The 24,100-nt window shown below is 42.6% G+C and overlaps 1 protein-coding gene across 1 annotated transcript; it reads right to left on the bottom strand.

Annotated features, from left to right (window-relative positions):
• Nucleotides 1-1,243: 1,243 nt before the first annotated feature.
• On the bottom strand, nucleotides 1,244-22,554 carry fbxl20 (F-box and leucine-rich repeat protein 20). Its single transcript, XM_024135920.2, has 15 exons — nucleotides 22,118-22,554; nucleotides 16,250-16,311; nucleotides 11,748-11,802; nucleotides 11,559-11,633; nucleotides 10,782-10,876; nucleotides 10,572-10,640; nucleotides 10,357-10,452; nucleotides 9,815-9,941; nucleotides 9,268-9,342; nucleotides 8,305-8,435; nucleotides 7,918-7,978; nucleotides 6,534-6,578; nucleotides 6,380-6,436; nucleotides 5,945-6,157; nucleotides 1,244-5,784 (listed from the first exon to the last, which is right to left on the bottom strand). Exons 1-15 carry the CDS (start codon nucleotides 22,157-22,159, stop codon nucleotides 5,677-5,679), a joined length of 1,311 nt encoding a protein of 436 aa, XP_023991688.1. The 5' UTR covers nucleotides 22,160-22,554; the 3' UTR covers nucleotides 1,244-5,676.
• Nucleotides 22,555-24,100: the final 1,546 nt, after the last annotated feature.

Below are 24,100 nucleotides of genomic sequence, written 5' to 3'. Positions count from 1 at the left end.
AGAAGCCATTTAATGGAGGAGAGAGGGCGAGAGAGAAGGAGAGGTGGAGAGAGGAGGAAAGGTAGCCAAGGAGTGACATTGTTGTTTTACCCCAGCCCCAGTAATCATATTCAAATTAATTATTCCTAGTTTTCTCTAGCAAATCAGCAGCAAGTTCCAACTGCATGGCAGATTGTGTAGACGCAGAGAGCAATGGAACATGCTACCTAATATAACACTGGGGCTGCAGTTTGATCTCCTGCATGTGTGTGCATTGTTTGTCTACTGCAACATGCATCATATTTAAGCATATGCCACATTAGTCTCTAAAGTGTGTGTGTTTATATAATGTCATTATGCTGAACGGCACAAGTGTAAGCGTGACCAATTTCCCAGAGTGTGAGTCTTGACTACAAACTTAGCCGTAGGACACAGCATTCTTATTAGTCAATTGCTTTGTGTGGAGAAAACAATACACCCTCATTGAACATTCATAAGATTTTCAAGCTGCCTGCTCTGCTGTGCACTCGCAGACTAATACCCCAGGTGTCTGTAAGCCAGCTAAAAATAAGGTCCCCCCAATGACAAGATAGGAGGCGAAAACAAGCCACTCCATGCCAGAGGGAAGGAGAAGGAGGAACACAATATCTCCAGCAGCAAGGGGACAACTGGAGCCAAAATGGCTCCCATGTGGCACTATGAGCCTAACAACATCACAAGCTAAGTCGCTGGTCGTCATGGCACTGTAGGACGGGTAGCAGTGTGGTTACTCCCAATGGGGCAGACAGAATGATCCTGTTCATTCATCTAGGATTTCATCACAGACATCAGATACCCACACAATTAGTATGAAGACTTGGGTTACATACATGTTTGAATTAAGTTTTGCTACAAAGTGGATAAATTCAGTAAAATAGCATTTAACGACTCATAACATAGTTCCAGCCTGCTTCTTACAACCCCGCACAGTACTCAGGGTTGGGTTTCTCCACAGCCTTTTTTTCAAAAGTAGCTTATTGCTGCCCTCTAGTGTTGCGCTAAGTTTGAGACAAGATGCATTACATACAGTAACAGGAAAACATGTAGGACTACTACAATATAGTGGAGACTACCTGACCTGGTCAGGAAAAACCTCTGCTCCCTATTTATAGCCTATAACTGGAGCCAAGAGTTTTTCCTAGTCAGGTCAGGAAAAAATTCAGAGCGAAACAAATGAACACTTCAACATACTGCAATTACAGAAATAACAGGCAAATCTTAATAATATAGTTATATATTTATTCATACATACATATTCATTTATAATCAGTTAATTGTAAAAAAAAGAAAAAAAAGAAAAAGATTTACATTAATTTATATGAACTACAGTCATTGTGTAAAGTAATAAAAAAAAAGTAAAGTAATCCCCAGGTGTCAAACTACCAAGAACACACTTTAAATCCACCATCTTGTTCACGCAGCCAGCCAGCCGTCCTCCCCAACCCCCTCCCCCACACAGTCTAGTCATAGGGACTGAGTGGACATGAAAATGGACTGATCCAGAAATCAGTAATCTGTCATCTTCCATGTTAACTGCTGGAAAATCAGAGGAATGAAGCGGTATAATTGTTTTGCATGTGTTTAGTCTTGACATTCTACAGGGTAGTTTATGAGATAACCCGGTATGGACATGTTCTCGTGTTTTTGTATATTGAATAAATTCTAACAGAACCGCTTGAGACTGAATTTGCCTGTTGTCTGTGCTGTCAATAGTGTGTATGTGTAAGCACGTATGTCTACTCTGCATACCTTCGCTCTCAACTGAGTTCTGATTCAGAGGGGACCATGGCAGTGCAAATGGTCAGTGCGTACCGTGTGTGTGTGTCTCAGTGCGTCTGTGTATGACTAAGCGAGTACAAGTGGTGCCGGTGACTCAGCAACTATGTGTGAAGAGGGCAAACAGGTGTTATGGATCCTGGCTTCACCATGACTTTCCCTCCAGTAACTCCAGACCGTACGGAGCAGGGGGAGCACAGTTGCATCCAGCCAGAGGGTGCGTAGTATGAGTACATTATGCATCTCCGCATATCTGGGCTCCTGGATGTTCTCTAATCCCCCATAAACCCGCATTCAAACAAAACAGATCAGACTGGATTAATCGCCGTTTGCATTATCCCCCTCCCACCCCCAACTGACAAATCACAAAACAGAAAATAATCATTAAATGTTTTGCCTGTTAGTTGGTTTGAATCTTAGAAGGAAATATGTATTTTTAGAGAACATTAAAACATTCCTATTGGGCGTACCAACTCTGTTTTGTTTCTACAGTGGGGTGGGCTGCATCATGGTGTTAGGGGATCCCCAAAGCAAGGCATAACAAGTAAAGGGAAAGCACATCAGGAGAGGAATCTGTTTCTGCTACATCAGCACACAACCTAGGCCCTAACCCCCCCACGTTCCCAGACCATGCCTTCATGGCAACACATTCAATACGTTGTATAACATCCATTATACATACAAGCAACACCGGTTCATCCTCACCGACTCATCATCAACTTATTTTACAAATTGCACTGTSTCCAACCCTTCCCCCTGTACAAAGGTTACATTCTGGACATTAGGTAACAAGAACTCGTAATAGAACACAAACTGCATAAGACCAAAAACCAAGGACTGCAAGAGGGCTCAAACTTAACTGGGGAAAACACTGAACTCATGACTGAATGAAAAACAAAAACAGCCCCACCCCAAAACACACCAAACAGAAAAGAGTGGGGAGGGGTGAGAACGAGATGTATAAGTCACCAACTTGAACAGAAAAAGGCTAAAAAAAGACTAAACTATAAAAAGAAAAACAGAACAGAGAACAGAAGAGGAGAGACAGAAAACAGAGAAGGTTAAAGTGTGGGAGAGGAGGAAGGATCCAGATGAAAGGCTTTGATACTCATGAACAGGGGTCAAAGTCTTTTGGTAAGGTGGTAGTCGTGGCGTTTTGGGACACATACCCCTGCACTCCAACATCTGTCAGCAGGCCAGTGTTGTGCACTCAGCTCACTCCAGGTCAAGATTCTAAACAACTTCCTTGTTCCTATCCAATTCCAGCGGCCCCTCCTCGTCCCACATCACTGGTCCCAGGCAGAAAGAGAAGGGCGTTGCGCTGGTGGCAGGGTCAACTCCACTGTCACCCTCTCCCCTGCATGGCCTCATGGGAGTTGAAGGGGCATTACTGTCACTGACCAGATCCTGGTGCCCGCTAGCAACACTGGGCATCTCCTCCTACACATGTGGTTCGCCAGCTCGCATTCATCAAGAATGTTCATCACCAAGGAGGGAAAAAAAGACTAAAAGCAACAAAATGAAAATACAGATACTTTGTTTTCGGTTGGCTTTTTCTTTCCATCCTCATGGTCTGTCTGGCATCACAAACTCACAGTGACGTCAATCTTTTTTATTTTATGTGTTTGGGTCTCTATTCAAGATTTTTGTTGTTGTTAAGACTAGCTTGCAGGGGCCTGGTTTAATATGTCTCCAAAAATCCAGAACCGGTGATGGTTCACTGTCCAAACTACTCTCCATAGCCCTGGAACATTCTCTCACACACATACCTGTGTGTGTACAGTATGTGTTTGGCTTAACATAGTTCATAGTGCGAGACCCATTGACGTAAATCTCTTCTTCACACCATGGTCTGTGGTGTGGTTCAGCTGGCTGCGGCGCTGGATTTCCACAGTACTTACATATAATACATTTAGATTTAAAAAACTAGAATTGTTACATGCAACATTTGGCATCTTCTCAAGTCCCCACGTGTAAGTCTCAATTGGTGTCCTTTTTAGAAAAATATTTGCTTTTCTCTTCTTTTTTTGTACAATGAAGCTTCTGATTGTAACAGAGAGAGGGGAAGGGGGAGGTATTGAGCTGTGTGTGTGCGCGCGCATGTGTATGTGCAAGTGTGTGTAGTCATTTGGCAGTAAACTATTAGATGAGTCATAGAGACTCTTTAAAAAGTGTCATCATTTTGCTGGATAAACTCAGCATAGCCTCTAGCAGGCCTGCACTAAGCTGCAGCTACTTTGAGTCTAGAGAAGAATAACTACTACCCACTGTATTTACAATAAGTTTGTGTGTGTGTGCGTGTGTGTGGGGGGGCTGTTTAATGGCTGTAGAAGACACCAGGACTCTGTTAAATTAAACACCTTTTCCACTGGCACTTAAAATTTGGCCCAAAATAGAGATGGTTCGAATGGAATTCTCAAATTCGAACCAGCACAGCCCAGTTTCACAACGGGTGCTAGCTCGATTAGAATTCAGGCTGGTGACTCAGTAAATAAATACAAAAAAAATTAAATAACCGCTGGATGGTGACAACGTTTAGCAGCTCATCTAGGTGTGTGCGCTGCTAGTTAGCACATGGACAAGCAGTACTGCAGTAGTCAGACATGACACGAATTACCACCACAGCTGGATCCATTAATTTTTGCATTACACAATAAACTTTTATGACAACAGTCAGCCCTAAAATGCTAGCTACCATTATTAGCTAGCATATCAGAGTTAAAACAAGCTACTGTAGCTAGCTAACGTGAGCTAGCAGGAATTTTAGCTGGCCAGTTCGTATTGAAAGCTAGCTAGCTAGCTACATCATATCAAACATTTCGTATAAAAAAATATAATTAAATCAATTTAAAAAAACTCAAACCTGCCGTCTGGTTTGCTTGATTAGCTAGCTAGCCAATAGCGACGCTAACCGTTTAGCTAGTTAGCAAACTAAATACATGGTTCTGAGTATGGCTAGCACTGACAGGAGTATGGGTTAAAGTTAGTTACAGTATTGTGAGGGTGAATTTAAATTCTTCAACATCTTGCCAGTTAGCAACATTAGCAAAGCCAGCTGCAGTCACATATTGGCTACCTAGCAACATGACATAATTTATTCTATTTAGGAGGCAGTGGAAACAATTTCAGCTAGCCACCAAGTCCAGCCTAACCTGGGTTGACTTCAAAAGTGCCAATGGAAACGGATCTTTAGCAACAAAAAAAAAAATTGGTTTGGAGTGGGCAGTATGGAACCAGAGGCTAACAAAGATAACTTCACATTTAAGTGCAGTTATGTCTAGAGGTAGCTTGACAGTCGTTGAAAGATTCTGAGGGCATTTCTACCAAACCAATATCCTCATAGTAGCTCTAGCCATGTTTCTGGTTATCCTCCCAACACCCACAAACACACATTGGATGTGAGTTTCTTATCCAAACCTATCTTCCTGATCCTTCAGTAAAAGGTCATAGTAGTCCATAGGGAACCTTGTATCAAGTGAGCCCTAGCTTCATGTAGTCCATACAGTGTATTAGGAGCCTAATCTGTAAACAGCAGTGGTTCTATTATGTAATCCTCCCTGTAATGCTGCGAGGTCTTTAGAACATGGGCCTGCGGACAGCAGGGAATGTACTGACGCTCATCTGTGGTGATGTGTGTGTGTGTGTTTATTTGTGTTTGTGTATTTGTGTTTGACAAAGGCTGTTGTGAGTGGGTTTGGTAATGTCGTTGGGAAGGTTCTTCCCAGACCCGGTGGTGTTTGGGCTCTCTCCCTCTCTCTGCAGCTCCAATCGGGGGGGGACACACCAGCATGTATACCCGGAGGCCGGATCGGACCAGGCCGAGCCAGGTTGGGTGGAGGGGCAGATGTTGGGCTGAGGGGGGGTGGGGACGCAGTCTTCACATCATAGCAGGATACAGCAACGACAGAATCTCTGGCGACTACCCCCGACCGAGGGGGGTGGGGTGACGGGGGCGAAATACGCGTGCACTTTGATGTTAGGTAGATGGGTCTGGAGAGGAGGAGAGAAAGAGATAAAAAGACAAGTGTTGGTGTAAGGGTCTATACAACCGCATCTAAGAAATGTTCATTCATCTCCTGTAATCTATGCGAGTCTGGGTGTCTGTGCACAACGCATAAGCAGCAATGTACGCTGTAGCACCAGTGCCTACCCTTAGTCTCTTAATGCCTGCGCGGGTGATCTGCTGGCAGTCGTAGAGCTCGATGCGGTCCAGGCTGTGGCAGGTCTTCAGGTGCTCCAGCGAGGCGTCTGTGATCAGGGGGCAGTTGTCCAGCTCGATCACCTCCAGCCGGTCGTGGGCACAAGGCCCGCTGCCCAGATGTCTGATGCCATCGTCAGTAATCAGCTCACAGTGAGACAGGCTCTGAGAGAGAGAGAGACCACAACAAGGGAACAGTTAAGAACAGCAATACTACGGTCACCGAACACATTGGGTTTCTTTTGTTATTAACACCATGAGACTGTGGATTATCTAAGAAACAAGTTCTTCTGAAATGTATTTCATAGAATTTAAAGACGTTCCTTAGATTTAACAAAGCATGTTTGAGACAAGCGCCTAGGATAAAAGCCATTAGCTAGTGCTCACCAGAACTTGCAGACGAGGGCAGTGGATGGACAACTGGATAAGTGTGCCGTCCGTGATCTGGGGAGAGACATAAACAAACGTATCCTTCTGGTGGATGGTGCTACAAGGTATGTTAGTGTGTGTGGGAACGTGCGTGTTGCGCAGGCTAGCTCACCTGCACACACTCTTCCAGGTCCATCTTTTCCAGCTCATGACAATTCTGCCAGAAAAAAACAAAACACAAACAGTAAGACAACACATGTACACTACAATTCAAAAGTTTGGGGTCACTTAGAATTTTCTTGTTTTTGAAAGAAAAGCAAACAGTTTTTGTCCATTAAAATAACATCAAATTGATCAGAAATACAGTGTAGACATTGTTAATGTTGTAAATGACTATTGTAGCTGGAAACAGCAGATTTTTTATGGAATATCTACATAGGCGTACAGAGGCCCATTATCAGAAACCATCACTCCTGTGTTCCAATGGCACGTTGTGTTAGCTAATCCAAGTTTATCATTTTAAAAGGCTAATTGATCATTAGAAAACCCTTTTGCAATTATGTTAGCACAGCTGAAAACTGTTGTACTGATTAAAGAAGCAATAAAACTGGCCTTCTTTAGACTAGTTGAGTATGTGGAGCATCAGCATTTGTGGGTTCGATTACAGGTTCAAAATGGCCAGAAACAAACTTACTTCTGAAACTCGTCAGTCTATTCTTGTTCTGAGAAATGATGCCTATTCCATGCGAGGAATTGCCAAGAAACTGAATATCTCATACAATGCTGTATACTACTCCCTTCACAGAACAGTGCAAACTGGCTCTAACCAGAATAGAAAGAGGAGTGGGAGGCCCCGGTGCACAACTGAACAAGAGGACAAGTACATTAGTGTCTAGTTTGAGAACCAGACGCCTCACAAGTCCTCAACTGGCAGCTTCATTAAAAAGTACCCGCAAGACACCAGTCTCAACGTCAACAGTGAAGAGGCGACTCCGGGATGGCAAGTTTCATGGCAATTTCTCGCATGGAATAGCCTTCATTTCTCAGAACAGGAATAGACTGACGAGTTTCAGAAGTAAGTTTGTTTCTGGCCATTTTTAACCTGTAATCGAACCCACAAATGCTAATGCTCCAGATACTCAACTAGTCTAAAGGCCAGTTTTATTGCTTCTTTAAATCAGTACAATAGTTTTCAACTCTGCTAACAAAACTGCAAAAGGGTTTTCTAAATGATCAATTAGCCTTTTAAAATTATAAACTTGGATTAGCTAACACAACGTGCCATTGGAACACAGGAGTGATGGCTGCTGATAATGAGCCTCTGTACACCTATGTAGATATTCAATTAAAAATCAGCCGTTTCCAGCTAGTCATTTACAACATTAACAAGGTCTACACTGTATTTCTGATCAATTTGATGTTACTTTAAAATTGACAATTTTTTTGTTGTTGCTTTTCTCAAAAACAAGGACATTTCTAAGTGACCCCAAACTTTTMAATGGTAGTGTATGTCAGAGATGTGTGTGTGTGTGACCTGCGTCAGTTTCCACACTCACCCTTGCTAGTGTAGTGAAGCCCACATCTGTGAGCTGAGAGCAGCGAGCCACCTCTAATATTCTGAAAGGAGACAGGACATACTGTTACTGGTCGGGGGAACTTCTATGTATTGACGTGTCTGAGGAAATACAAGGTGGGTTAATTTGGGCACTAACCAGAAAGGAGAGCGGGGTGTATTTGAGTCTTAATGTATGAAGGGTTGTATGAAGTTTCTGGTGGTATTTGGAGTGAACAGGGGTTAGAAGCAGGGATGGGTGGGGGTAGCGTGCATGTGGGTTGGATGAGGTGGGCTTGGTGGGGGGGGGGACACACCTGAGACCACTGTGGAGGGGTTGGAGCAGGGGTCTGGGGTGAGGAGGTGGACTAGGAGCAGAGGGAGTACCAACCTGAGGCGCGGGCAGTTCAGTCCCAAGGCGTGGAGGATGGCGTCTGTGATGTTGGCACAACCTGAGACACACAGCGACTGCAGATGGTGACAGCCCCGGCATATAGTAATGAGACCTTCGTCTGTGATCTGCTGCTCAGAAGGAAGCAGGCACGGGTCACTAGCAGAACTTCCACGGCATCAAACACCAAACAAAATTAACATCATATTACCATAACTAATGCCGTAGGCTATGAATATCCACCTCAGAACGGTGAATGAGAAGCATATCTTGTTTTGTGATATATTTTCATCTCTTTTCCCTCTATAGTTCTGATCTTACAAGATTGCAGAAAGTTGCGAGGGGGAMCCACACAGAGAAAGCACAGGTGTAAAAAGAGAAAGAGGACAGAGGATGAAACAGAGGCGAGTCTGGCAAAAGAAGAGGGAGCTGCTGAAAGATGGGAGATATTGAGAAGGAGACAAGGAAGGAAAGAGGGAGAGAGAGAGAGACATTTGGGGTGTAGACATAACAGGAAGGGAATTTGGAGACACAGATAAAGAGGATACCAGAGAAACAAATGTGTTGTCTGGGTGGATTTCACACGCTATTCGTTATGTAGGTTACATGGCAGGGCAGGCCTCAGTCCACACCAGTCCCTCTACTGCAGGGCAGACTGACTGAGCAGCCTTGTACACAAGAAACTCCCCTCAGTCCACCAAAAAAAAAAAAACAGCAGAGGAGAGGCAGGACATGACTCATTTACCTTCCATATGGATGGCCACAACAGCTATTAGAGATTCATAATATCTCAATGACAAACCTATTCAGGAGTTACAAGCCCCCAACTCACCACAACAAAGCATTCAGCCCCAAACATGATGGGTGCTGAAATATCAAGTAAGACACTCGCTTTATTTTGGAGCTGTGACCAGCAGGTTGTGCTGTTATGTGACCTAAACACTGAAAGAGGCGCTTGCTTACCGAACACGTCTGTAAGTTGAGAGTGACCAGCTCTGGACAGTGTGCACCAATGTGCTTCAGTGCTTCATCCTCCAACTAGTTAATAGGTGGAGATGGAAAGAAGCGAGAGCGCGAGAGAGGGAGAGAGAGAGCGAGAGAGGTGTCATTTTAAATCCCATTAGCAGTGTACCAAGGTAACCCCACCAATGAGCTAGCTAGCTAACCCCCTTCTGCAACTAAATGTCCTACCTGCTGTTTGGATCTACCCTCCCCATCACACTGCTTGCAATACAAACATTAGCCCTGGTCTCATATCTAGACTAGCTAAGCCCCTCTCCCCTCAGTCAGCCATTGAGTCTACCTATATCTTAATGCCTCATCCTCCTGCCTACAATACTAATCATACGCGATCCGTTTGTTCATTTCACCTSCAAGGGTGTCTGAATACCTCTCCCATATCCAGTCTGTTCTTCTGTTCACGCACCTTGCTTAGATTGAGGTAGCGATCTTATGCTTTTTAATGGTCCCAACTCTAGCTGACCCTTTTGTTGCCTTGCCCRGGCCCTACCTGTGTGCAGCCCTTGAGGAAAAGGCCTTTGAGTCCGGGACAGCATCGTACCAAGGCCTGGATGCCATCCTTAGTCACCTGGTCACACCACGAGATGTTAAGCTGCTCTAACAGAGGACAGCCCTCACTGCAGGGGAAGAAATGGGTCAGACCACAACACAGATATTAGATAAAAAGCCGGCAAAACAACAACAAATGTGTCCCATATTTATGCACATCCCCTGAATTACCTGTTCACCCTACACTTGTACAACAGATGCAACCATCTGCTCCTGCTGAGGAGACTCCCCGGTGTGTGTGTGTGTGTGTGTGTGTGTGTGTGTGTGTGTGTGTGTGTGTGTGTGAGTATTGTCGGAGTCCTGGAAAAACCTTGTATCTCAAAAAAGTCCCAGGATATTTTGAATGGCTTATATTAGTTCTAGAGTCAACAAACTGTCACGGAGCATGAAGAGGGATGACTACAATCAAATCACTAAAAGGTGAGTGACAAGGTTTTTCCAGGAATGCTGACAGTGTGAGTGGGAGAAGGAGAGACCCCTCACCTGAGTGCTTTGAGTGACAGGTTGGTGATTGAGGTACAGGAGGCGAGGTCCAAGTGCTTGAGCTTGGGACAGAACTTACTGAGGCTGTTACATGTGCTGCATGCGAGAGAAAGAGACAAGAGGCTTACATGTATAATAATGTAACACTTTAGTACATTAGCAAAACATAATTATACTAGACAAAAAAAACATAAGGCATAAATGTCTGCAAATACCTGTCAGTAATCTTGGTGCAGCCATTCAAACTAAGCAGCTCGATATTCCTGCAGTTCTGGGAGAAGGTTCTGTTGAAAAACAAACAGGAACAGACATATTTGCACTGGAGTGTGTGTACTTGCCCTCCAGCTCCCACATAAATCTCCTCCCCTCACCCTCCTCAGTGCCAAGAGTGCCCAGTCTAGGCCAGATTCCCAGTCAGTCCTCACCTCAGAGCGCTGTCCCCCACCCCCAGACAGCCCCTCAGACTCAACTTCCTCAGGAATCCCCCACATCGTTTCGAGATGTTCTCCACCACTCGCCCCTGCAACACACGGACACAAACAAACACCRCTCATAAAACATAGATTCATCCCCAGATCATCTTCACTTTCACATACATGCAAAAATACATGTAGCAGGAGCATAGGGTAGGAGTCTGCCTATTTAGGCAAAACTCAACCATCTTTGTAAACACTGACTGCTTAACTTGAACCAATTTCACAGAGCCTGTTGAGTGTCTGTCTTAATATTGCACTCACGTCTGGCAGACATGATTATACTTGACCTGGCGTTCAGGCCATTCATCGTTGACTATGGCAATGTACTAAACTTGTCACGTGTGAATACATCAGTCATACCCTTCAAATGCCTTTAAATGGTCATCTGTGGTCATCCATACAGTGACAAGGTCAATAGATTGACATACAGTACATGACATTGATTGTGGTGAACGCACAACATCAATAGTAGTCAATTCAAACGTTCCTTTGGTAGACAACCAACTGCTAAGGTCCTGGATTCAAATCTTCGATAATCACGGTATGTGGGTTTAAAGTCAATGTTGTTTGTGTTTATAAGGTCAAAGCCATGAATGTCCACTTTGTTTCCATAAAAGATAGCAAGACAGACAAAGACAATTGATAAATCAATGGCAGGTGAGGAGGAGATGGAGAGGATAGGAGAGAGAAGAGGTGAGGAAAAAGGTTTATGCGAGACTTCCTGACCTCGATATCTCTCTGAAAGTCGAAAAGGTCAATCCTCTGCCAATTACTGCCGTCCAGAGCGAGCACATTCCACGACTGAGGGAGAGAGGGGCACATGGTCAACTTCACTGGTTTCACTATTCTGTCCAACACACAATTACACACACACTCACACTGAACCAAATACACACTTCAGAAACACAAACTCACCCGTGAGACCTGGGCACAGCGACAGAGTGTCACCACATCCAGAAAGGAGAAGATTCTGGAACACAGACAGGGATGGTTCAGAACCCCTGGTACCCAGAATCAGAACCAGAGCCCTCTATGTATACAAGGCTCTACCCAGAATCCCTGTTCGACCCTATAAATTACACTTAGAACTCTGCTATGTATGCCACTTTATGTTTGATGAGCATATGACACTTATGATTGTGTTCTTGTGTGTGTTGGTCCCGTGTAGTGCTCCCGTGTGGCTCAGTTGGTAGAGCATGGCGCTTGCAACGCCAGGGTTGTGGGTTCATTCCCCACGGGGGGACCAGGATGAATATGTATGAACTTTCCAATTTGTAAGTCGCTCTGGATAAGAGCGTCTGCTAAATGACTTAAATGTAAATGTAATGTAAATGTGTGAAGTTATGTTAACTCTACTATGGTTATCGTGTTTGAAGGCTAGATAAATGTTTACTTTTGCAGAGAGAGATTGTGTGGTGGGGCATTACACACACACAAAACGTTAAAAACACCTCTTTCCATGACAGACTGACCAGGTGAATCCAGGTGAAAGATATGATCCCTCATTTGTCACTTGTTAAATCCACTTTAAATCAGTGAAGTTGAAGGGGAGGAGACAGGTTAAAGAAGAATTTTTAAGCCTTGAGACAATTGAGAATGTGTGCCATTCAGAGGGTGTATGGGCAAGACAAAAAAGGTGCCTTTGAACGGAGTATGACAGTAGGTGCCAGGAGCACCGGTTTGTGTCGAGAACTGCAACGCAACAGTTTGTGTGTATCAACAATGGTCCACCACCCAAAGGACATCCAGCCAACTTGACAACTGTGGGAAGCACTGGAGTTAACATGGGCCAGCGTCGCTGTCGAACACTTTCAACACCTTGTAGAGTCCATGCCCTGACGAATTGAGGCTGTTCTGAGGGCAAAAAGGTGGGTGCAACTAAATATTAGGAAGGTGTTCCTAATGTTTGGTATACTCAGTGTGTACATACATACAATACAATACCAGTCAAAAGTTTGGACACCTATTCATTCAAGATTTTGTCTTTATTTTTTACTATTTTCTACATTGTAGAATAGTGAAGACATCAAAACTATGAAATAACACATATGGAATCATGTAATAACCAACAAATTTGTATTTTAGATTCTTCAAAGTAGCCACCCTTTGCCTTCACAGCTTTGCACACTCTTGGCATTCTCTCAACCAGCTTCACCTGGAATGCTTTTCCAACAGTCTTGAAGGAGTTCCCACATATGCTGAACACTTGTTGGCTGTTTTTCCTTCACTCTGCGGTCCAACTCAACACAAACTATCTCAATTGGGTTGAGGTCAGGTGATTGTGGAGGCCAGATCATCTGATGCAGCACTACATCACTCTCCTTCTTGGTCAAATAGCCCTTACACAGCCTGGAGATGTGTTGGGTCATTGTCCTGTTGAAAAAGAAATGAAATGATAGTCCCACTAAGCGCAAACCAGATGGGATGGCGTATCGCTGCAGAATGCTGTGGTAGCCATGCTGGTTAAGTGTGCCTTGAATTCTAAATAAATCACTGGCAGTGTCACCAGCAAAGCACCCACACACCTCCTCCTCCTCCATGCTTCACGATGGGAACCACACATGCAGAGATCATCCGTTCACCTACTCTGTGTCTCACAAAGACACAGCGGCTGGAACCAAAAATCTCAAATTTGGACTCAGACCAAAGGACAGATTTCCATCGGTCTAATGTCCTTTGCTTGTGTTTCTTTGCCCAAGCAAGTCTCTTCTTCTTATTGGTGTCCTTTAGTAGTGATTTCTTTGCAGCAATTCAACCATGAAGGCCTGATTCATGCGGTCTCTTCTGAACAGTTGATGTTAAGATGGGTCTGTTACTTGAACTCTGAAGCATTTATTTGCGCTGCAATTTCTGATGCTGGTAACTCTAATGAARGTATCCTCTGCAGCAGAGGTAACTCTGGGTCTTCCTTTCCTGTGGCGGTCCTCATGAGAGACAGTTTCGTCATAGCGCTTGATGGTTTTTGCGACTGCACATAAAGAAACTTAAAGTTCTTGAAATGTTCTGTTTTGACTGACCTTGTCTTAAAGTAATGATGGACTGTCGTTTCTCTTTGCTTATTTGAGCTGTTCTTGCCATAATATGGACTTGGTCTTTTACCATACAGGGCCATCTTCTGTATACCACCCCTGCCTTGTCACAACTCAACTGATTGGCTCGAACGCATTAAGAAGGAAAGAAATTCCACAAATTAACAAGGCACACCTGTTAATTGAAATGCATTCCAGGTGACTACCTCATGAAGCTGGCTGAGAGAATGCCAAGAGTGTGCAAAGTTGTCAAGGCAAAGGGTGGTTACTTTGAAGAATCTCAAATAGAAAATATTTGGATTTGTTTTACACTTTTTTGGATACTACATGATTCCATATGTGTTATTTCATAGTTTTGATGTCTACAATGTAGAAAATAGTAAAAATAAAGAAAAACTCTGGAATGAGTAGGTGTGTCCAAACTTTTAACTGGTACTGTATGTATGTATGTATGTATGTATGTATGTATGTATGTATGTATGTATGTATGTATGGTAATGTACCAGTGCCTTCAGAAAGTATTCATACCCCTTGACTTTTTCCACATTGTTGTGTTTCAGTCAGAATTCAACATTTACCCCTAAGTCAATAGACTAACCTTTTACAGCAATTGCAGCTGTGAATCTTCAGGTCTTGCCATAGATTTTCAAGTAGATTTAAGTCAAACTGTCTTTTTGGTAAGCAACGCCAGTGTAGATTTGGCCTTGTGTTTTAGGTTATTGTCCTACAGAAAGGTGAAGTCATCTAGGATTTTGCCTGTGCGTAACTCCATTCATTAATTTTTTATCCTGAGAAACTCCCCAGACCTTAACAATTACAAGCATACCCATAACATGATGCAGCCACCACTATGCTTGAAAATATGTTGAGTGATACTCAGTAACGTATTGGCCCCAAAAATAACACTTTGTATTCCGGACAAAAAGTGAATTGCTTTGCCACAGTTTTTGCATTATTACTTTAGTGCCTTGTTGCAAACAGGATGCATGTTTTCACATTTTTGTATTCTGTACAGGCTTCCTTTTCACTATAAAATTAGGTTAGTATCGTGGAGTAACTACAATGCTGTTGATCCATTCGCAGTTCCCCTATCACAGCCATTAAACTCTGTAACTGTTTTAAAGTCACCACCGGCCACATGGTGAAATTCCTGAGCAGTTTCCTTCCTCTCTGGCAACTGAGTTAGGAAGGTCGCCTGTATCTTTGTAGTAACTAGGTGAATTGATACAACATCCAAAGTGTAATTAATAACTTTACCATTCTCAAAGGGATATTCAATGCCTGCTTTTTAAAATTATTTACCCATCTACCAATAGGTAGCCTTCTTTGCGAGTCATTGGAAAACTTCTCTGGTATTTGTGGTTGAATTTGTGTTTGAACTTCACTGCTCGACTAAGGGACCTTACAGATAATTGTATGTGTGGGATAGAGATTAGGTAGTCAATCAAAAATCATGTTAAAAACTATTATTGCACACGGAGTGAGTCCATGCAACGCATGTCACTCGTTAAGACATTTTTACTCCTGAACTTATTTAGGCTTGCCATAACAAAGGGGTTGAATACTTAGTCAAGACATTTCAGCTTTTCATTTTTATTCATTTGTAAACATMTCAGAAAACAATTCCACTTTGACATTATTGGGTATTGTGTGTAGGCCAGTGACAAAACATCTAAATGTTATCCATTTTTAAATTCAGGTTGTAACACAAAATGTGGAAGAAGTCAAGGAGTGTGAATACTGCCTATGCCCTTCGAGAATAGGTATGCATGTGTGATGGATTCATATGTAACACATTGCACCCTGCAGCCCAGTGTGATGTAGGGTGAGTATAATGTTGCATTTGGCCTCGGCAAGCCTGCCCCTAACCCAAAAGCCCTAGTAAATCAGAGCTCAGTCTGTGGCCCCTGCACCTTCAGCACACCCCCAACCGTCAGCACCTCTATCCCAGACCGTTCTGCTGGTGAGACCCAGGCTTGAGTTATGGCCTCCATTTTCTGTTTGCTCAGGGGCTTTTTACTTTTTTTCTTTGCTTAATCGATTTGAATGTTTTATAGCCCAGACCATCCGTGTTTAATTAGTTTTAGCATTGGGGGGGGGATTGGGGCAAGTGGGATGGGGCGCATGAGGGAGAGTGGCAGATGGCAGTTGGTCGGTGATGTTGACCAAACCACTAGAGCCCCGGTATAGTGACCCTTCGTTTCTAGGGTGGCTCATGGCTCAAGTGTCACGATGTAACCTCGCTAATTGTCAGTGGCTGTGTTGRGTGGAGCAGGTGGATCAGAGTGTACACGGCTGTGTTTTGGGKAGGTTAAGATGTTTGATGGTGTTGAGCATGCCATATTCTGTGTGTGCATACGGCCCAGTCATTGGAAAGCCCTCGCTCACCGTAGCAACAGCTCCTTGGGCAGCTTCTTATTGATGACGGCCTCGTCGCTGTTTGAGAACATCTGTGAGGAAGAGATGAAGAAGAGCGTGTTAACTTCCTTTGGCTCCATCGCTCACAGCAGGACTGGCCTAGACTTCCTCTATTCTCTCTAGTTTGCAGACTTCCCATATTTAGGAGCAAACCTACATTTGTCCAAGTATGAAGCACTTAATGGGTAAGTCAATTYTATTCATATTTGATTCCTGGGGCCACTCATACAACAAATGTTGTATGACTAATGCTGCATTTACAACAGGCAGCCCAATTCTGATATTTAAAAAAAATCTGATCTTTTTCTCTCACTCATTTGTCTTTCGACCAATCAGATCAGCTTTGAAAAAGATATGTGAAAAGATCTGATGTGATTGGTCAAAACACCAATTAGTGGAACAAATTTCTTAGTTGGCCTGTCTGTGTAAGTCGCTTTGGATAACTTTGGTCTGCTAAATGGCATATATATATATATATATATATATTTTTTTTTTAATGGAGGAGTATTGTAGTCAGAATAGGACCTGTCAAATGCAGTAATGCTGAACCATGCTGGTGGTCCATGTAATGACAAAGATATCAAGCATAAACAGGAATACACTTTGTAGAGACTTGAGCAACTTTGTGACAAAGTCAACCTGAGTCTGCTGTTAGTCTGACCTCCAATATATGAATATTTTGAATGTGAATACAAATTCAGTGGATGCACTGGGTCAATAGTACATTAAGCCTGTCCTACGATCCCTGTTTACTTTAACACTCCGAGGGAGCAGGAAAGGACAGGCATTTCACTTTTGGATTTGGGGAAAATTCACTCTGACAGCTTGCCTTTCAGAGAACTACTCAACAGGTCAAATAATCCACGGCCKTTTCCAAAATAACCAGATGCGCATGGTCTGGGGCATATAGGCTACATTGTTTTTCCTTTGTGGAGTTTTTCCTTTGTGGTGTAACATTATATGATTGTTTGCTGGGCCACAGTAGTTATTGGTCATTTCCATGTAAAAAGGACCCATGAGCACCAACATGTGAAGTCCATAGGAGCATATKAAATCTGGTGTCAAATGAAAGCTAAGACTATATTTGAGAAATTAAGGCATACACATATTTTTAAACTATTTTCCATCCTAAACATTTCAGAATAAGCAACGGCTTTGATTTCAGGCCAAACAGATGGAAAAGGGGTATTAGAAAACATCTACCAGAAAAAGTCAACAACAAAAAAAAGGTATTAAAAATACATAGTAATAATGCTTAAGTAAATAAAGACCCCTGCCAACTAATATCAACATGTTTCATTTTGTATAACTTTTTTTGCCGTGTAAGTTTAAGAAACATTGCCTTGAAATTCCTTTACCAAAAACCCACATATCTTTAAGTAACAAGTAAAGGTAGACCTATCAARAAACTACTTTTACTGATATACATTTTGTTAATTTATTAAGTGATTAAAACCCCCCCCAAAAATGTAATTGGTAAGTGATTTTCTGCAATTGAATTGGCTACAATGGTAAACTATACTCCACTGTTCTGTCCTTTACTGAGCTCTATTGTGCTGTACTATACTTTGAATGTCCAAGCTTATGAAACATAGATGTCTATGATTGGTCTTGTTTGGGGGCAMAGCTCATTAAAATAATAGCCGGTGTGTAGAATAATACCCAAATATGCAGAGGAGGATATTACATATTTATACCTTTGTGTACCTATTTAGGTTATAGAACTATGAAGAGAATGACATTCATATCCATAACTATGCATTTCTGTGTAGTACAGATCAGGGACCCATGACGAAGTTCTGTTACCGCAATTCTGTTACCGGGTGTAAATCCACTTCACTTTACATTTTACATTTAAGTCATTTAGCAGACGCTCTTATCCAGAGCGACTTACAAATTGGAAAGTTCATACATATTCATCCTTGCTGTAGTTTAATAATCAAATGAGATTTTTCAGTCAATGTGTCATGTCATAGCTCACATGCCATTKTGTCTACAGACCTCGTTGAATCTTAATTCGGAGCAGATGTTTATAGTTTCTGGAAAACGTTGACACAGGGAGATTTTACTGAAATTCTGTCACCAAACTTTGCATCTGCACAGTTCTTCCAGTAAATGTGTTATTGTAAATTGTTCTCAAAAGTATTCCTTGTGCATAAACTTGTATGGTTTGTTAAACTTTGAAAACACTGGTTTTTGTTGGGCATACATTTTAATTGAAAAATCTGAGTCAACGCAATTCCGTTACCGTGGAACTGCCCTTATGGTTTGAGTATGTTGCCACATATTATTACAAAGTACCTTTTCTTGAATGGTGAGAAATACTGTTCCATGTGATATATCTTATTGTACAGTGTATTCAGAAAGTATTTAGACCCCTTGACTTCCTCCACATTTTGTTACATTACAGCCTTATTCTAAAATGGATTAAATTGTCCCCCCCACCCTCAATCTCCACACAATACCCCATGACAAAGCAAAAAGTTTTCAGATCCTTTACTCATTTCTTTGTTGAAGCACCTTTGGCAGCGATTACAGTCTTGAGTCTTCTTGGGTATGACGCTACAAACTTGGCACACCTGTATTTGGGGAGTTTCTCCCATTCTTCTCTGCATATCCTCTCAAGCCCTGTCAGGTTCGATGGGGAGCGTCGCTGCACAGCTATTTTTAGATCTCTCCACAGATTTTATTTTATTTTATTTATCCGTTATTTTACCAGGTAAGTTGACTGAGAACACATTCTCATTTGCAGCAACGACCTGGGGAATAGTTACAGGGGAGAGGAGGGGGATGAATGAGCCAATTGTAAACTGGGGATTATTAGGTGACCATGATGGTTTGAGGGCCAGATTGGGAATTTAGCCAGGACACCGGGGTTAACACCCCTACTCTTACGATAAGTGCCATGGGATCTTTAATGACCTCAGAGAGTCAGGACACCCGTTTAACGTCCCATCCGAAAGACGGCACCCTACACAGGGCAGGGCATTGGGATATTTTTTTTTTTAGACCAGAGGAAAGAGTGCCTCCTACTGGCCCTCCAACACCACTTCCAGCAGCATCTGTCCTCCCATCCAGGGACTGACCAGGACCAACCCTGCTTAGCTTCAGAAGCAAGCCAGCAGTGGTATGCAYGGTGGTATGCTGCTGGCTTACCACCCTGCTTTAACCCGATGTTGGATCGGGTTAAAGTGCGGGCTCTGACTGGGCCACTCAAGAACATTCAGAGACTTGTCCCAGAAGCCACTCCTGCGTTGTGTTGGCTGTGTACTTAGGGTAGTTGTCCTGTTGGAAGGTGAACCTTCGCCTCAGTCTGAGGTCCTGAGGGCTCTGGAGCAGGTTTTCATAAAGGATCTCTGTACTTCGCATCGCTCATCTTTCCCTCAATCCTGACTAGTCTCACAGTRCCTGCCTCTGAAAAACATCCCCAAAGTATGATGCTGCCACCACCTTGTTTCACCATAGGGATGGTGCCAGGTTTCCTCCCAGACGTGACACTTGGCATTCAGGCCAAAGAGTTCAATCTTGGTTTCGTCAGACCAGATAATCTTGTTCCTCGTGGTCAGAATCCTTTAGGTCCCTTTTGGCAAACTCCAAGCGGGCTGTCATGTGCCTTTTACTGAGGAGTGGCTTACGTCTGGCCACTCTACCATAAAGGCCTGATTGGTGGAGTGCTGCAGAGATGGTTGTCCTTCTGGAAGGTTCTCCCATCTCCACAGACAAACAACTCCGGAGCTCTGTCAGAGTGACCATCGGGTTCTTGGTCACCTCCCTGACCAAATGCCCTTCTCCCCGGATTGCTCAGTTTAGCCGGGCGGCCAGCCCTAGGAAGAGTCATGGTGGTTCCAAACTTCTTTCATTTAAGAATGATGGAGGCCACTGTGTTCTTGGGGACCTTCAATGCTGCAGAAATGCTTTGGTACCCTTCCCCAGATCTGCGCCTTGACAAAATCCTGTCTCGGAGCTCTACGAACAATTCCTTCTAACTCATGGCTTGGTTTATGCTCTGACATGCACTGTCAACCARGGGACCTTATATAGACAGGTGTGTTGCCTTTCAAAATCATGTCCAATCAATTGAATTTACCACAGGTGGGCTCCAATTAAGTTATAGAAACATCTTGTTTTTTTTATAAATTTGCAAAAATTTCTAAAATCCTGTTTTCACTTTGTAATTATGGGGTATTGTGTGTAGGTTGATGAGGATATATATATATTTTTCATACATTTTAGAATAAGGCTGAAACGTAACAAAATGTGGAAAAAGTCAAGGGGTCTAAACACTATCRGAATGCACTGTATATCATCAAATAGTTTGAAATAAGGCTAAATCATGTTTGAATCTCCAATCATACTCATACTATTTAGGACGTGTTTAAATAACTTGGATCCTTTCCCAGCATGACAGGTTAAAAGTTAAATGTACAAATTGTTCACTTTCCTCTACTATTTGAATATAAAGTCATATCAAGAATATCTCTAGATATGAATGACTTTCTAGAATTCTCTTAGACCAGAGCCAATAATGTTATATGAAAAACTGTTTCAAATGCTCAAGACTTACGGGATATGTGTGTTGCCTTGCCTTGGTTACAGTACATGAGCTGAGCTCACTGACTGATTCACACTAAGAATTGCTGAAGACAACACACCTCATCCCTTTGGAAACGAAATACACACAACGCAAGATAGAGAGAAACTAACTGTAGCGTTTCAATCAACAACACTAGGCCACTTGACAATAGGCAATATGTTGATGCATTAAAAAAYCAGGGGCGTGACTAAGAATAGGCCTGCCTATAAATGCAACACAATTACAATTCTACTCTCCAAACCGTTAAAGTCCATTGTTATTGGCTAGTAAACTACAGCTCACGTATCTGCCGCAGATGTCAGGCCAGAAGGTACGGCCTGAATCTTCTGAGTCGTCAGCTGTTGCACTGTTAAAAATAAATAAAACAACACAAATCCCACGCCGCCTAGATGAGGATTAAACAACAGAGTGCTCAGGGCAGACAGGCCAATGTCACGGCGTGAACACACACGGACGGCATTTGTTAATGAGACTGTATTTATCCAAAGCCATATTTCACATTTTGGTGCATTCTTTATCGCTGCGTATAAAGCGACGAAAACTTTGCCACAACGTTGAATAACGATCGCTTGCATAAAAAACATGGGGCTTCTGTCAACGTAAACATCTATAGGGAAATCATAGCCTGTATGATTTGAAAAACAGATATATATTGTTGTATTTGCTGTTGATATTCAGAGTGTGGTGGTGGACTAGCCGAGTCGTGGCCGAGCGAATGGCCCATCTGTAGCAGGATCAACCCGCAGCGGCCATGAGTCTACACAACAGAACCCTAGCTGATCAAAGACAACATTCCAATTCTCCAACTCTGTGAAATAACTCAGTCACACAGTAGGATGAAGTAGGCCCGAATATTATCACATMTTATGTTTATAAAACGATGGGAAATATAGGGCTTCGTATCAGTGTGAAGCCTAAAAGTCTTTATTTGTGRCATTGTCTTTGTTTTGACGGCACAAAGAGAAAGCTCGGATAGGCTCCACAATTTTAAAATCAGCCTTGAAACCTGTGAATGCTTTATAAAACAAATTGTGAAACTATAATCCAATTTAATAATTGTACATTCTGGTAGGCTACTGAAGAAATCAAGCTGTTGTCGTTACTTGAAAACAACATGTTTGCCCTAATCCAAACATTGACTGCGGAAGCTGCATCGGTGCGCAACCATGGACGRAGTTTAACAAACACCATAACACCAATCAAAAATAATTGTCATCTATCAATCTCCTATATTATAAACTCACCTCAAACCGGCTCCGCGAAACACCATTAACCTCCTTCCCCATCTCGGACGGTGGTTTACCCGACTCGATCAGGGGGATAAGTAATTCTGTGTTAAAATTACAGTAACGTGTAGATATCGGCGCTCGTCTTGCAAACCCCAGTCCAAAGCTACCATGCTACCGTTGTTTCGGCAGCTGCGACGGCGGATTTCATCGTTTTTTCGGTTTGTAACACAATTGCAATAGCCTACCTCTCGACAACTGCCCCAGCCAACAACCCGAACTCTTGTATCTCCGCTCACTAGCTCGCCCTCCCCTCCACCGTTCCCCCTTTATATGTGAACACTGCTTTTAGCATTAGCCTTCTTTATTATGGACACAAATAATTACATTTAGTAATAACCCTGGACGAAGTATAGCCTGCATGCATTTTTCATCAGGGCAATATTCTGCCATTATTTAGAATTCTATAGAATTAGGCCAAGCCTATTTCTCCCTTTAGCCTAGGCCCTGCCTACATCATTTGGGCTATGGGATATCAACACATTAACCTTAAATAACTGTGATATAAATGAGGACACTATGCAAMAGCAGTTTATTGGTAGTCCTACTGTATATGCTATTGTGCTGTCCAGTTGTCATTGGAGCCATGTGAGGCCTAGTTTTGGACAGGAGCATAACCTACCTGCGATTTGTTTTGTACCGTTTTTTTGTGTTGTCTTTCATGCAGGATAAAGGGCATAATTAGTTTGCATAAATAAAGATTACATACATAATATCATCGCCTTGTGCATATACCTACTTTGTGTGTATACACATAAATGGTCATAATAATGTAGGCATATCTTTATTAAAAAATAATGTACTGTGGTGTCCATTATTTCCCATTATAAAACATACATATATATATATATATATATATATATATATATATATAACTTCAATAGTCGTTGACAAAACAATGTACAACATTCTGAAACTGCCAATCTGATGATCGAATGGATACATTGTAACTTTGTTGTTGCTGTTTGGGGAAAGAGCACTTCCGCTTTGGACTGCTTCCAGCTTGCAAGAAACCAATGAAGACACATATACGTGCCTTGTCATCCGATGTCATTATAGCGGGAAAAGGTGCATGTAAACAAAGAGTAGAAATCCATACTGAGCCATTGCATTTTAAATCAAATTGTAGTTCTTTCTGGATTCCTATTGTCGACTCACACAATATAAAGAAAATGATTACACATAATGTCTTTATAACGGAGGAAATGTACTTTGGCTATAATTTCCAACGTCGCATGCACATACGTCCAGCTGCTAAGACGTCATATATCCGGGACATGTGCCGCGTTCAAAACAACTGGGAACTCGGAAATCTCCGACTTCCGACTAGTGCGTTCAAAACAACTGGGAAATCGGAAGAAGACTAGCTCTGACTGGGAAAAACATCGATTTTAACAATCATCCAACTCGGGTCTCTTTCTAGAGCTCTGACTTTCCAACCTGAAGAAAACAAACGTCATGATTTGCCTTCATATTTTTCAGAGTTCCAGGTGGTTTTGAACACAGCAATGGACAAGCGTAGTTGGTCGAGAAATGGCAGGCTGGTCTCATAGACTAGGCGTAACATAGTAAACTAAAAGCCGATTGATATGGTTACAAAAAGTAAAAACGAAATGAGGGTGGTTGGTTGGTTGGTCGGTCGGTCGGGGTGGATATGACAAGAACATCTAGCAACCCAAAGGTTGCGTGTTCAAATCTCATCATGGACAACTTTGTAACTACTTACTACTTTGCAACTACTTAGCATGTTAGCTAACGCATAGCTCTAAAACCCAAAGGTTGCGTGTTCAAATCTCAAAACGGACAACTTTAGCATTTTAGCAACTTTGCAACTACTTACTACATTTGGGGCGGCAGGTAGCCTAGTGGTTAGAACGTTGTGCCAGTAACCGAAAGGTTGCTAGATTGAATCCCCGAGCTGACAAGGTAAAAATCTGTCAT

The sequence above is a fragment of the Salvelinus sp. IW2-2015 genome, unplaced genomic scaffold, assembly GCF_002910315.2.
Source record: "Salvelinus sp. IW2-2015 unplaced genomic scaffold, ASM291031v2 Un_scaffold659, whole genome shotgun sequence".
NCBI lineage: Eukaryota > Metazoa > Chordata > Actinopteri > Salmoniformes > Salmonidae > Salvelinus > Salvelinus sp. IW2-2015.
This window is presented reverse-complemented; position numbering and strand designations above follow the sequence as displayed.

Excerpts from the sequence above, each read along its gene's own strand:
- fbxl20 (XM_024135920.2), bottom strand. The coding sequence starts at position 22,159 with ATGGGGAAGGAGGTTAATGGTGTTTCGCGGAGCCGGTTTGAG. Across the intron at positions 11,634-11,747 it reads GCTGTGCCCAGGTCTCACGG|TCGTGGAATGTGCTCGCTCT; the intron begins GTGAGTTTGTGT and ends TCTCTCCCTCAG. Across the intron at positions 10,641-10,781 it reads GTGGGGGACAGCGCTCTGAG|AACCTTCTCCCAGAACTGCA; the intron begins GTGAGGACTGAC and ends GTTTTTCAACAG.